The 13,632-nt window shown below is 42.6% G+C and overlaps 1 protein-coding gene across 8 annotated transcripts in view; it reads right to left on the reverse strand.

The window, feature by feature from the left end:
• Fmnl2 (formin like 2) overlaps positions 1–13,632 on the reverse strand; it is a 323,333-nt gene that overhangs the window by 10,525 nt on the left and 299,176 nt on the right. For 4 of the 8 annotated variants that reach the window (XM_045147176.1, XM_045147178.1, XM_045147177.1 and 1 more), the window contains exons 16-24: positions 11,499–11,519; positions 9,526–9,650; positions 8,210–8,412; positions 6,131–6,365; positions 4,769–4,837; positions 4,579–4,659; positions 3,294–3,423; positions 841–1,004; positions 43–144 (exon numbers count right to left, since the gene is read on the reverse strand). In XM_045147176.1, coding sequence (XP_045003111.1) covers positions 43–144; positions 841–1,004; positions 3,294–3,423; positions 4,579–4,659; positions 4,769–4,837; positions 6,131–6,365; positions 8,210–8,412; positions 9,526–9,650; positions 11,499–11,519 — 1,130 coding nt within the window. The remainder of the gene's footprint in view (positions 1–42; positions 145–840; positions 1,005–3,293; positions 3,424–4,578; positions 4,660–4,768; positions 4,838–6,130; positions 6,366–8,209; positions 8,413–9,525; positions 9,651–11,498; positions 11,520–13,632) is intronic. The other 4 variants (XM_045147180.1, XM_045147184.1, XM_045147183.1 and 1 more) reach the window with 1 other exon arrangement.

Below are 13,632 nucleotides of genomic sequence, written 5' to 3' on the forward strand. Positions count from 1 at the left end.
GTAATAACACTAGGCCATAAAGGAAGGACTCCTCCCACACACCTTATAGGCTTTCACAAACCGAACAAAGACTGGGAAGAACACAGAGGGTGGCGTTGTCTTGGGGTTTTCTCCAAAATACTTCACCACATCATCAAAGGCATCCTGGAAAGAAGGAAATCTCTCTTGAGCCTCTTGAGATATGACACCTAGACTGGATGCTCTGGGGAAAACAACTGAAACAAAGTAGCTTGCTCTGAGTTCCCGTGTCTCCATACAATTCTCCCCAGCCTCCACATCTCCTGAGATACCTACCTTACCCTTAGCAATCAGAACAACGCAGTAGCGGGACCTTACCACAGCCCCGCAAAAGGCACACACCCTCTCTCTTCAAACTCTTCTGTGACACAAAGTAGTCCCAAACCACAGCCCAGTATCCTACCTGCTTTCTGAACTTCCCCAGCCCTCTGGCTTTCTCTGGTGATGTGTGCTTGGCACTATGGTGTAGGTTTGCATGCACATCAATGATTCCTTGGGAAGTCTAAGATTCAGAAGTGAAGGGCTACAGAAACCTGTACTCCAGGGACACTGCTCTGCATAGCACAGGCCTGACTCTGTGTTCGGGAAGTGAATACAGACCTATGCTGAACAGTGTAAGAAAGGAGGGAAAGGAGTAGAAAGGGTCTGTACAGAAAGAGAGACAGAGAAAAGGCACTTTTAAGGATAATAATGGAAGCTATTGCTGGAATAATCATTAGCTACATAAGGAATCTACCCCATGGACACAGAAATGGGGCCTTACAGCCTTATCCCAGGGATTGTGCCACCCGGAGCCCTAGGGGATACACTCTGGTGGACTACCTGGGCAATCTTGGCATCATCCTGCAGCTTTTTCAGCTTGCCCTCATTGTGGAAGATGAACTCCTTCAGCAGCGTGTTGTGGTCATGCATGGTGTACTCCCTCTTGGTCAAGTCCATGCCCCTCTGCAGCTCCTTGACATCCAGAAGAACATTCTCAAGGGAGACTGACAGAGAGAAAGCAGCACACCAAAGAGTCAAGCCCACAGAGAATGTGGCTGCTAAGCCAAGTTCTCAGCTCTTTCTAGGGCTTACTCAGAGCCCTTAGAACTTGCCCCTGCCTTTTGTCACAGACAGCCTTTAATACAAAAAACTCAGTGGACACGAGCATTGCTATAGGCACTGATTCTGTTGCTCCATCAGCCCACTTTGCCAATGAGAAAAAGCACATAAAGAAGTTTTGTGGCCTGCCCTGAGTCACATAGGGCAGAGAAGCAGTTCATTCAATCCTATACTCCATTTACTGTCATGGACACAACTATTCCATTTTTTCTCCCAGGAAACAGCCTACTTGTTGGCTATAGGTTCAGACAGTATTAGGTTTTTTTTTGTTGTTGTTGTTTTTAATCCTTTAGGATTTTTATTCTTTTGCATTCCCATAACTCTCCAGCCAGGGGCAGCACATTCTCTGTGGAACTTCAGTGACAGTGACCATTATGATCCAAGGCAACCTTGGACAGCTTCTTTCTGTTACACAACTCTGCCTTGCTTCACAGGAGAAACTTACAGTCAGGCTACCACCCAGAGCACGCACATGCGTGCGTGCACACACACACACACACACACACACACTCACTCACTCACTCATTCCTGAAGCCTGAGTCACTTTCCTATGGAAGTTGGTCCCATCTGACTGACTTCTGTGCATGGATGAATTATACAACAATTCCCCGGTACCAACTCTCCCGACGGTGCCAAGCAGAGAGAAGGTGCTGAGAAATGTCTGCTGGGGTGTGGTACATGTGGGCTGCACTTCAGCCACTCAGCACCTCAGACTCTGCATTTTCCCCACTGATTTTCTTTTTCCAAACGACACTTTCTATACTAAACAAAACATGTTACTAGTTAGTGGGGTAAAAATCTGCTATCTAGTCTTCTTAACCAGAGCTGTGATACGCACAGACATTAATTTAGGCAAAGGAGGACCATTCCACCAGAATGGAAACTCCACTAATTGCCCAAGGGAGCCTGTGCCCACCAAGGGCACATTCCAGCCTGTTCTGACCATTTCCGCCTGACTCCCAGTCTCCCCAGAGCTTCACAGCACCCACCTAGCAATGGTGTATCACTTCCTGCCTTGTTCATTTAGTCTTGTCATCCAGTTTGCTAGGGCCTGGGTGAATTATGGAACTAAAAGCTGACTATACTCTTACAAATTATATAGCTTGCATATATATTGTTATAATAAAATTTGATGCATCTTCTATGGGACTGAAATACAGAGTGCTCTTCAGTAAGAATGCAGAGCAGCCATTTTGCCTGGCTAGGGAAGTCATGATTAGCCTTGCCCTAAGAGACTCAGCAAGGACTCTAATGATAGTTTATAATAAAGAGTAGCTGGAGCCAGGCGTGGTGCACGCCTTTAATCCCAGCACTCGGGAGGCAGAGTTAGGAGGATCACCATGAGTTCGAGGCTACCCTAAGACTACATAGTGAATTCCAGGTCAGCCTGAGCTAGAGTGAGACCCTACCTCAAAAAAACAAAAACAAAATAAAACAAAAAGTAGCTGGTGTGGCTCAAGAACACAAGTTGAAAATCATGGCTGTAACTCCAAGGTAAACTAGCATGATGTTCCTTTTTTAACCCTAATATCCTCATGAGACGACATGGATTATTAGATGACATACAAATCATAAGAATGCTTGTGTTCCAGTCTTATTTCTGTCACTTTCCCAAGGTCACCATTCATATCACCTTGAACAAGCAATACGCCACAAATGATAATTTCTTCACCTATAATATGGGATTTACTATCATTGTATATTCCAGATTATGTCAGAGTGACTGGTAATTTAAATGAGAAAGTGTTAATACAAAGTGGCAACCAAGGAATACAGGCAGTGTTGAGGCAACAGCAAAATGTTAACATGTGTTACATTTTGAGTAAGGGGAATAGCATGAAACCAAATTAAACTTATGTTGTGTAGACTCAGAGTCTCAGTGTCATACATTATACAACATTAAGGGCACAAAAAGACACTGATGGGAAAGGAAAGGTCCACACATCTCAAAGACATGGACCTTTGCAAAAGAACACTGACAGGCATGCCTTCATGTCCACATTCTCGTCTTTTAGAGATGGAGGTAGCATCATCACATTTGTTCCACATCTGAATGTCACTGTTACTAATCCTGACTTTCAAAATAGGTTCTGAGAGTGTTTAGGCAGGAAATGGCTCCCCATAATTGAGGTGTGAAATATCTAAGGGTAGTACTGACATCTGAAATTAAGTACCTGCAGCAGCCTTTTCCACATAATGAAGCTCATTATAAAACAGAGACACTTGGTGATATTTTTCTTTTACAACGTTTGATATATAGTGTAATAACGTTTGTTTTCGGTCTGTTGACTTTGTATCTAAGAGCTGAAAACAAAAGGGGACATGGGTTAGGTACAAGAGCAATGATGAAGGGAGAGAGCTCCTCAGGTGACTTCCCACCCTACCCCCATAGGAGTCTCAAGATTCAATATATTTTTCAGAGAACTAGCCCACTGATGCTTAAGTGACTTGAGGACTTTCTGACAGGGTGTATGCTCAATGCCCGGATGGACACTAAACCAGGAATACTTTGTATCTTCACCCTAACTATGTCCCCATATTTGCTATTCCCTTGGCTTAAAAGTGAGAAGATTCCATTTTAGTGTTCTTTAAAATGAAGGATGGAACACAAGTAAAAGGAGGACATCAGATGTGTGCTGGAGCTCTGGGTGGTCAGGGCTTCCACACTACAGTCTGTGTAACAGCACATGTAATAATTTGCAAATTATTACACTGTACTAGGTCTTATAAATAAACTTGACATGATTAAAACTAGGGGGATGTGTGTAGCTTATACCTAAAATATTATACTATGTTATAGAAGGAACATGAGCACCTGGAAATTTTGGTATCTGTGGGGGTCCTGGGGCAAATACTGTGGACCCAGTCATGGCTTTGTGGGGGACGTAGCCCATGACTAACTGGATACTCAAATCAAATCATCTCCTTTGACTCGGGACTCAGCTCATTGCCCTTTCTTACATGGAAGCTACATTAGGCCAGGCCTATGGAAGACTTCTCTCATATAATTCATATAATTGTTCATATAATTCAGGTGACTTTGCAAAGGACAGCACTTTGGGGAAACTATATTTATGATTTACACTCTCTTTTGTAACACAAAGCTATCCATTTGGTGGAAAACTCTTCTCAATTATTTAAACAGTTGAAGCATAGTTTACTCTAGTAAATTTAATCATTTCCCACAATATGGGACTTTGATATTATTATTATAAAATGCAGTATGCATAATTCAGACTCTTGAGTAAAGATTCTAGAAATGAAAATACCAAGTGCAAGGGTATAAATGTTCCTAAAGATTTAGGTCCTTTGTTTCAAATGGTATTTCAAAAATATTGTATCAGTTGACACTCTCACTCAGAGAATCCTCACCCAAACCTCCCACTTTCTCCCCAAGGCACAACTTAACCTCCACAGCTGCTTGTCCTTCAAGAGAGCCCATGCTTTTACTTCACGTACCAGGTCTAAACTCTGAAGTTTAAATCCATAAACTGCTCCTCGCTTGCTGCTATTCATATAGTTTCCAAGGGCTAAAATGATCTAAAAGAGGAAGAAAGAAACAAGAAACCCTTCAGACAGCCTCCCAGGTGCTGGAAGGCAGCTGACTACTCAGCTCCCCATGCACATATAACAGCAAAACTTAACTTACCTCTAGAATTTTCTTGAGCTTTTGGGATGACTTTATGGAGACAGATGCTGCTATAATTGCATGCAGTTGCTAGATTCCAATCAAAGTAAAGAAGGGGGAGACATGTTAAAAATGGCAAGCCAAATGGAAGCTAAAACCTAAGTAGAAAGCAAGCCTGCATTTAGACCTTGATGTTGTAATGAGATTCTCATTTTCTTTTTGTTGTTGTTTGTTTGACCAGGTAGGGCCTTGCTCTATTCCAGGCTGACCTGGAATTCACTATGTAGTCTCAGTGTGGCCTCAAACTCAAGAGAATCTTTCCACTTCTGCCTCCTCAGTGCTGGAATTAAAGATGTGTGTCACCACGCCCAGCTCTACTTTTCTTAAATGTAGCAAATTCAGTCTGGCTAGGTCTTAGGTCACTATACCATCTCATACAACATAGTCTCAAAACAACACACAGTAATATGATGTAACACAGGAACTTGTTTATAGCAAAATCTGTCTGTAGCTGATCTATAAACCAGTAAGATTTAGACTTAGGTATTATCAGCCTCTTCTGGAAGAATTCATTCCCCTGCCCACCACATCTAATCGTGTACAATTTTTATTTGTAAATCAGTAGAAATGTCCAAGTATGTAAGAGGAGTGAGCAGGGATATAACTCCTTCCAGAAGTTCTCAGAACATGTTTTGAATAGACATGCTATAAGCAGTAACTAACAAATCTTATTTAGAAATAGAGTGAGGCATGCACTGAAGTTGACGACATGCATTCCTAAGTCTCTTCTACATTAACTCTGTGAATAGAGAGAGTTAGCTTTTTTGTTTGGTTGGTTTTTCAAGATAGAGTCTTGCTCTAGCCCAGGCTGACCTGGACTTCACTCTCTACTCTCAGGGTGGCCTTGAACTCATGGCTATCCTCCTACCTCTGCTTCCTGAGTAGTTTTTTGTACATTACTACGGTCTTCTATAACAAACTTCCTTGGGGGAGGGGGGAACCTATGATGAATTTAATGCTTTTTTAAAAACTTTTAAGTCTGTTCACTAAAGATATGGGATTATTACTAAAAATGAATGCCACATTTCCACTCTTGCCAACTAGAAAATGGATTACCTTGTTTTATACTACAAGTCATTTGAAATCCACAGGCTATATACAAAGACAGAAAATAGCGTTCTCTAATCTCTAGAGATTAGCAATATGGAATTCACCATTTTTCAACTGACTGCATTAACAATGTGAAAATAAAAGCTAACATACATGTATAATCTCAGCTTAGGAGACTTTACAGCCCAGAGTACATTCAGTGTAACTCTGGGAAATATTTAAACAGCTGACTCTATCTCTGTGGGTCTTTCCCTCTGGGACTGTCTCACTCACAGGAGTCAGCATCTGGATGCTTTCTGCGAAGTTCCCGATGAAGGCCATGATGGTCATCTTCTGCATGAGCCGCTCAATCTTACTGAACTGCATCATGAAGCGGTCTTCATCTGACAAGCTCTCCAAGGGCTTCCTCTCCCGCTCATACAGCCGGAGCACCTTCACCTCATTCTCAGTTGGCAAGAACCGCATCAGACATTCCACAAAGTCCACAGGCAGTGTCTTCAAGTCAAACCTGAAGACAGTGCCGACAGGAGAGCGTTAGAGGAGCGCTCCCTCCATCCAACCCAGCACATCTATCATCAAGTCATCAGGCCTCGGATGATAACAGCTCTACCATGAAGCCCCACACTGATGCTAGCCCTGTCTCAACATCAGGTATCCTAGTTGGTAACTCATGAAAACCTAGAAGATCCTTAGTTTATATAGTTCTCTGAGTTTAGAGTGTCCCTCATGAATGAAGGCTGGTGCATCTGACAGGTAAGTGGTCCAAGGACATGGTTTGAGACACTGTGAGGTCCTCCAGTCAAAGAGGTCACCACCGTACAAATAATTACAGAATATCTGATAAAATGCATAAAATATTTAAATTAAGACAATTGTTTGAGAATATTGTTTCCTCCTCAATTCAACACATGAAGCACTTGTGATAACCTCTACTTTCTTCTCCAGAAAGCTATTGTGGTGGTTTGATTCACGTGGCTCCCATAAACTTAGGCGTTCTGAATGCTAGGTTCCCAGCTGATGGAGGTTTGGGAATTAACACCTCCCAGAGGGAGTGTATTGTTGGGGGCGGGCTTATGGGTGTTATAGCCAGTTTCCCCTTGCTACTGTTTGGCACACTCTCCTGTTGCTGTTGTCCACCTTATGTTAGCCAGGGGATGATGTCCACCCTCTGCTCATGCTCTCATTTTTTGCCATTGTGGAACTTCCTCTGGAGCCTGTAAGCCAAAATAAAGCTTTTTGTCCCCCACAAGCTGCTCTTGGTTGGGTGATTTCTACCAGCAATGCAAACCTGACTGCAACAGCTATCATTAAGCAAAATAATAGAATTACACATAAAATTATCATGGCAAACAAGGCATGTAAGATTTTAAAATGTCAGTTTTCAATATCAAAAATCAGAAGAGACTGTAGGAGGCACTATTCTGTTAGATTATAACCCTGGCTATAGATAGAAAATCCAACCAAATCATCTCTTAGTGTAAGGTAAGGGTCTCTAGTCAACATTTACAAAATTCTAAATTATAGTTGATATAGTGGCTCACACCTATAATCTCAGCACTCAGAAGGATTAAGTAGGAGGATGTCCTTGAGTTCAAGGACAGCATGAACCGAGGAATGAGTTCTGTTCAGCCTGGCAAGACTCAGACCTCAAAATGAAACTTAAGAATTACTTCCTAAATCATTAATAGCATCAACATGGCCATAAAAAGAGTGGAAAGATTCTTCTAATAGAAAAATAAACAGAAACATGATCTTTTATGCAGTTCAGAAATTAAAGTGAAAAAAAAAAAAAAGAAAGAAAGAACCTATTTGAAATGTCCTGAAAGAGCAGAGAGCCAGGGGGTGTGCATTACTATTGCTGTGCATCAAAGTCTGCGTCTGCACCATGTTTGCATTTGGCACTGACCACCTCATTCCTCAAATGCCATCAAATTTACATCCAACAAATTTGGACATGATCCGGATACTCCAGAGAAAACTGCCATTTCTCCTTTCGTAACCCGTGCAGCACTCAGCTCAACTTTCCTTTTGTGTACGCACTGCTGTAGGCCTACACAGAAGAGCAGACCAAGACAGTAAATGATGTCACAATCCAGATGTTACCCTTCTCCAGTGACAAGTTACTCATATGAATGCAAACATCCCTGGGTAACTTCTGGCCCACCTCTTCAGTGCTCACGTCTTACTCAACTCTGAAGTGCTACAAACATAACAGGAGGGAGTGCTGGTGGGCATATCAAGAATTACTCCGTCTTTGAACTTAGACTTGCCCCACTATTTCTGTCATCTGCTAATTCAAACTTCCTTATTTTTCTTTTCACTCTAAACTTTTCCAAGATGCCTTGAACTTACACATGAATTGCTTTACAAATCTCATCAGCAGTCTTTCCAGCTTTCCTTAAAGTTATAGCAAGATTTTTGGCCCTGTTTGCTTCGAGCAACGTCACTTTGCTTGGTCCCTTCTGTGTTATCTTCTGCTTGCTAGAAGAAAGATCAATGGCAGGACCCTGGGCTTTTGTCTTGAATATTTCCTCAAATTCATCCACATTTAAGTCCTAGGGATCAAGAAGGATAACATTGGCAAATTGGATTATACGTAAAAACTAAATTATCATGATATCACTATTTATACAATAGCTTAAACAAAGGACTTATGTTTTCTATTGAGTCCTTGTTTCTGGAAATGGCTTTTTCTATGTTTCCATGTGTGCATGTGTGTGTGTGTAGTATGGTGTGTAGTAAATGCACATGAGTGTGCAGGTGTGTATGCACATAGATGTCCAGGCCAAAAGAGATTGCCAAGTGTCCTCTATTGCATGTTTCCTTGAGACAAGAGTCTCTTACTGAACTCAAGGCTGCCATTTTTGCTCAGACTGGTTGCCCAGTGAGCCTCAGTGATGCTCTGGTCTCTGCTTCCTGCAGGACTGGGCTACAGATATGCATGGTCATGCCCAGCTATTTATGTAGGTACACAGGAACTGAACTCAGGACAAATCAAGCCCTTTCAGGCCCTCATGCTTGCATAGCAAGTGCTCTTACCCAATGATCCATATTCTTCCTATGTTTATTAAGAATATAACTTTTAACACAATGATTCAATAATTAGCTTGTGTAGACAGCTGCCACAGTCTGAACTCATCAAATAAAGTAGTAAGTATGATCACTGAACCATTAATCAATATAAGTCAAGCTTAAGTTCTTATAAATTAAAGGATTGAACTGTGTCAGATACCTACTTTGTGGCACATGCTGAAGGTACTCAAAGCTATATCATTTTAATTTGTCTATTTAAACATAGCTATAGAACTGCTTTATAAAACCTTGTTTAATTTTACTTTAAAATTATTTATTTATTTATGAGAGAGAAGGAGACAGAGAGAAAAAGAGAATGGGCATGCCAGGACCTCTAGCTAGTACATATGTTCTCCAGACACACGTACCCCCTTGTGCATCTGATTTACGTGGGTCCTGGGAAATCGAACCCAGGTCCTTAAGCTTCACAGGCCAAACCCATAACCACTAAGCCATTTCCCCAGTCCCCCAATTTACTTTTTGATAGTATACATCTAGTTCTTCTTGAAACATCCATGCTACTTACAAGTATACAGAGCACCATCTGGCTCTGCTGCATGGCATGAACCCCTAGTTTGTAACCAAGGACAGTGTACCTCCAGAATCCGCTCGTCATCGATTTCATTGAAGACGGTGCCATTGATCTGATTTGGCTTCAGGGCCACCCAGTTAAACACTGGCATTCTGAACTTCGTCTTGATTGGCTTCTTAATTTTCACAGCTACAGATGTCAAAGAGAAGGAAATTAAGGCCCGTCCACAACCTTGAAGCCATCTGGACTAATCATACAACAGTCCTTGAAGGTGACACTTTAACGCTGGAGGAAGGCTGGTAAGAGGCACCCAAGTGATTCTAAATATGGAAAACATCTGGCCTTGGCCAGAGTCATGAGAGGTCTTCATTTGGTTTGCTGGCACAGCTGTGCTAAGAGCTATCTGCGGGCCAGGTGCTTAGTTTGGTTTGCTTTATTCAGGACACTAGATTACTGCTTTCTAGTTAGAGTATTAGGCAATTCTGAAAGTATTATTAGATGGCAGAGGGCAAAAAATATTCAATTTCAACATGCTCAATTCTCACTCCTAGAACACATGTTTACAAACAATCCTTAAAGGATGATCAGAGGCTGCAGACAGTGACTGCCTGAGCAGCTGGGAATGTGACATCAAGGAAGCTGGTCTCCAGCCAGGAGGATGCATTCCTGTGGGTGACTGTGATGAAGGAGATTACACTGGCTGCCAAGAGTTATTTCAAATAGACTAGTGGCCACGAATGGCCTCAGACAGAGAAAAGTGAAGATGACAAAGTGGAAGTCAAATCCTAAGATCCTACTGCTCCTCAGGGATGGCCACAGTTCCTTCTCCCCTTTGGAAAACGCAAAGTTCTCCTCAGGAGTCAGTTATATTTGCACCTAGGACAAGTCAGTGAAGTGGTTAAAATTACTGAAATACAGAAGGTGGGTTTTAAATTTTATGGGCTGAGGGGAACGACAATGCATCTTATTCTGAGGAAATGGGATTAAAAAAAAGAAAACCATTAAATTTTTATGTATCATAATGAACCTTCTCAAACAACTTAGCTATACATACCCCTAAATCAAGCTGCACTGAGACCTACTAGCTACTTGTGAGCTACATGACTCGCTAGTATCAGCAAGCAAGGAAGGAGAACTGCAGTACTTCAGGTATAATGAAACAAAATAGCCTACACCTGAGCTTTGACCAAGCCAGCTACCTGCCTCAGTGGGTATTTAAGGAAAAGGGAAACAAGTGGTGCCTCTCATTCCTCCAGCGTTACGAAGGCCACAGAAAGCATGGGAATGTCATCAGATAAATCCACACAGAAGCATGCAGCAATACCAAGACACAGCTTTTTGCTAAACCAGGCCTTCCTACCACCAAATGCAGCACCCTCGTGTCCATTATCAATAGACCCAGGTTTCTCTACCACTTGGTTTTTGTCTACACTACCAATGCTGTCTGTGGGACAAAGGAACAGACTATCTTCTGATTGACCCGTCAGCCATAGGAGAATGGGTAGGGGCTCTTTTCAACCTGAGAGAGGCAATTTTTCCTTACTGGCCAGGGCACAGGAATGGCAGGGATGGGGCCAGATCAGGGTGGGGAGGCTATGGATGACCATAACATGCACTGCATCTGCAGGGCTCCAGATAAGAAAGTGGCCCTGGATGGGTGAGCCCTGGACAGTGGGACAGTCCCAAAAAAGGGGTGCCTGGCAGCTTTTCTTTCCCTCCTTGTTACCTTAGTAGAAAGTTAAATCCTTTCAAAGTTGAAGCCTATGCTGTTCTCAGTATCAGTATGAAAATTAAATGAAAGAACCTTCCTTTTCCCAGAGGGCAGGAACCCAGAAGCTGCCTACAGGACGGTCATCTAAATCTCATCTTCAGGCAGACCTCAAGTCACAGTCAGCCCCCTCCCATACCCAGAGGCCCCGAAGACACAATGTCAAATGCAATGGGTAAGGGGAAGATGGAGTGGAGAGATGTCAAGGCACAATGTGACCAATGAAACACAAGGCAAATACTCAGCACACTTGGTGAGGAGCAACCTACAGAAAAGCTTGATTGGCCCATCTTTTGTGGAAGCAGAAAGAACAGAGAAATATAAAAATAAAATTTTTAGATATGGTTAGAGTCAAGTGGTTTAGCAGTTCACGCACTCAGCATAGAATTTCATGCTTCTTGGACACATTTTGCAAGGCAGCTCAGAGCCAAAACTTCAAGTCATTTCAGCCTGCCTTGAAGGTGTGCTTTGTTAGAGAAAAGCAACCCTTCCTAGATGAGAGAAAGGGAGAAAGTTTTTCATGATAGTGATCTCAAACAGCCATAGTGAACTGTGTTAGCCAGTCCATGGTCTATAAAACTTCTTAATAAAAATAATCAGGTGAGATCCAAGTGTTCACCAAGAGGCTCCAAGCACATCTTCTCAAAGCAAAGCGAAACTCACAGGTTGGAGACCTATCTCAGGAAATGGAGCCAAATCGTCCCATCCTACCTGAGGATGGCTCATACTTCAAATGCATACTTCGTGTTACTCATGTTTTCTTTATAAAATGCAGAAAAAATTCTCAACTAGAGATAAACTATGGGCTCTTGTCCTGGTTCCCACTCCCTTCCTGATGACCATTAAGAATACTCAATGGGTTCTTTGCCCATTAAGGGATAAAATATATTGTCACTATGGACCTACAGGCTCAGAAACACCCACGTTTCTGGTTTCTCAGATGCCTTGGGTATATCAGCTGTCTCTTGGTTCTACCTAGACATCTTTGTGCATCTGGTTTTACATGGGTACTGGGGAACTGAACCCCAGGCTATGAGGCTTTGCAAACAAGTACCTTTAACCACTAAGCCATCTTTGCAGCCCAGACACCTGGACATCTTGATTCTATTGGGCCTCTTATTTCCAGAGACAGAGAATTACTGACCATAATGAAAAAAAAAAAAAAAATCTCACAAAATTGACTTCATTTACAAGGTACTGAATGTGAAATTAAAGATGAATGATAAAGAGACTAAAAGCCATGTAGAAAATGCTTGATCCCAAGCCACCAAATATTTAGAAGAATCTGGTGACATATACATCTCCTCAGACAAGATATACCTTGTACTCAAGGACACTTATAGAAGATAAAGGGCACTTCCTTCAATGCCACCTACAGTTCTTTACATTGTGTAAGAAACAACGGAGACAACTTATAGCTGGGAACCCCTGAAGGCAATAGTTAGTTCTCAACTGAGCACATGACACCTTAAACTTGGGACACTCAAAAGAGCCAACAGGTTTTTAAAATTAAGCAGTGGCAAAGGCCCAAGGCAGAAAAATAAAATGAAATAAACCATTCAGGCACAGCCCTTCAGAAGGTAGCCTTAAATTTGCAGTCTCAGCCTCTGGCTCTCTCCCCTGCCACAGTGGCCGTGAGTTCTATGTCAGAGCTCAGGTGAATGAAGCGGATGCTGAACCACTCATGCTAGCTTCTGCCAAGAAGAAAGAGTGTAGCTCTAGATAAGGGGTCACACAGTCACATCTCACAGTAAATGCTCCTTGGGCTACAAGGAAAGCCTAATCAGGGGCCCAGGTTCACAGGACAACGATGGGTTCCACACTCGGTCGCTGAAAATAGCCTGGTGACAGAACAGACAATGAAAGTTCTAGAAGAATGGTAAGCAGGGTAGACCTTACAGGGTAAAAATAAGTTGTTAACATACTCTGAACGTGACTGTGCACAGGCGTGTGGGGTGGGTGAATCTGCTACAGGAAATTGCAATCACCGGGAAGGACTAGCACTATGGTTGTCTGGTAGAGCTGCTGGCAGCGCCCTTGGCGGGACAAAGACAAGGAAATCTTCATGGAACACACTGTCATTTAGACTTTGGGAACCGCTGGAGCCTTGGAAGCAGAGGCTCTGGGATGGCAGCTCACAGTAAATGAAAGTTCATGGAAAACCTGCAGGGCGTGAGGAAGCAGTTACCCATTGTAACAGGGATTGCAACCTCAGAGCAACCAAGCACTCAGCAACACGCCATGGTTGGGAGATGGCTCAGGGTTAGAGGAGAGAGTAAAAATTCATTCTAGGAGTCAAAACCAACAACTTATTTCAAGACATTAGAGCAGCACTCCTGCTCCCCCTCCCCTTGTCTCTTACTTCTGGTGAGGTAGGTGTACTCCATCTCCTGGTTAGCCATA

Source organism: Jaculus jaculus, chromosome 4, assembly GCF_020740685.1.
Source record: "Jaculus jaculus isolate mJacJac1 chromosome 4, mJacJac1.mat.Y.cur, whole genome shotgun sequence".
Classification (NCBI taxonomy): domain Eukaryota; kingdom Metazoa; phylum Chordata; class Mammalia; order Rodentia; family Dipodidae; genus Jaculus; species Jaculus jaculus.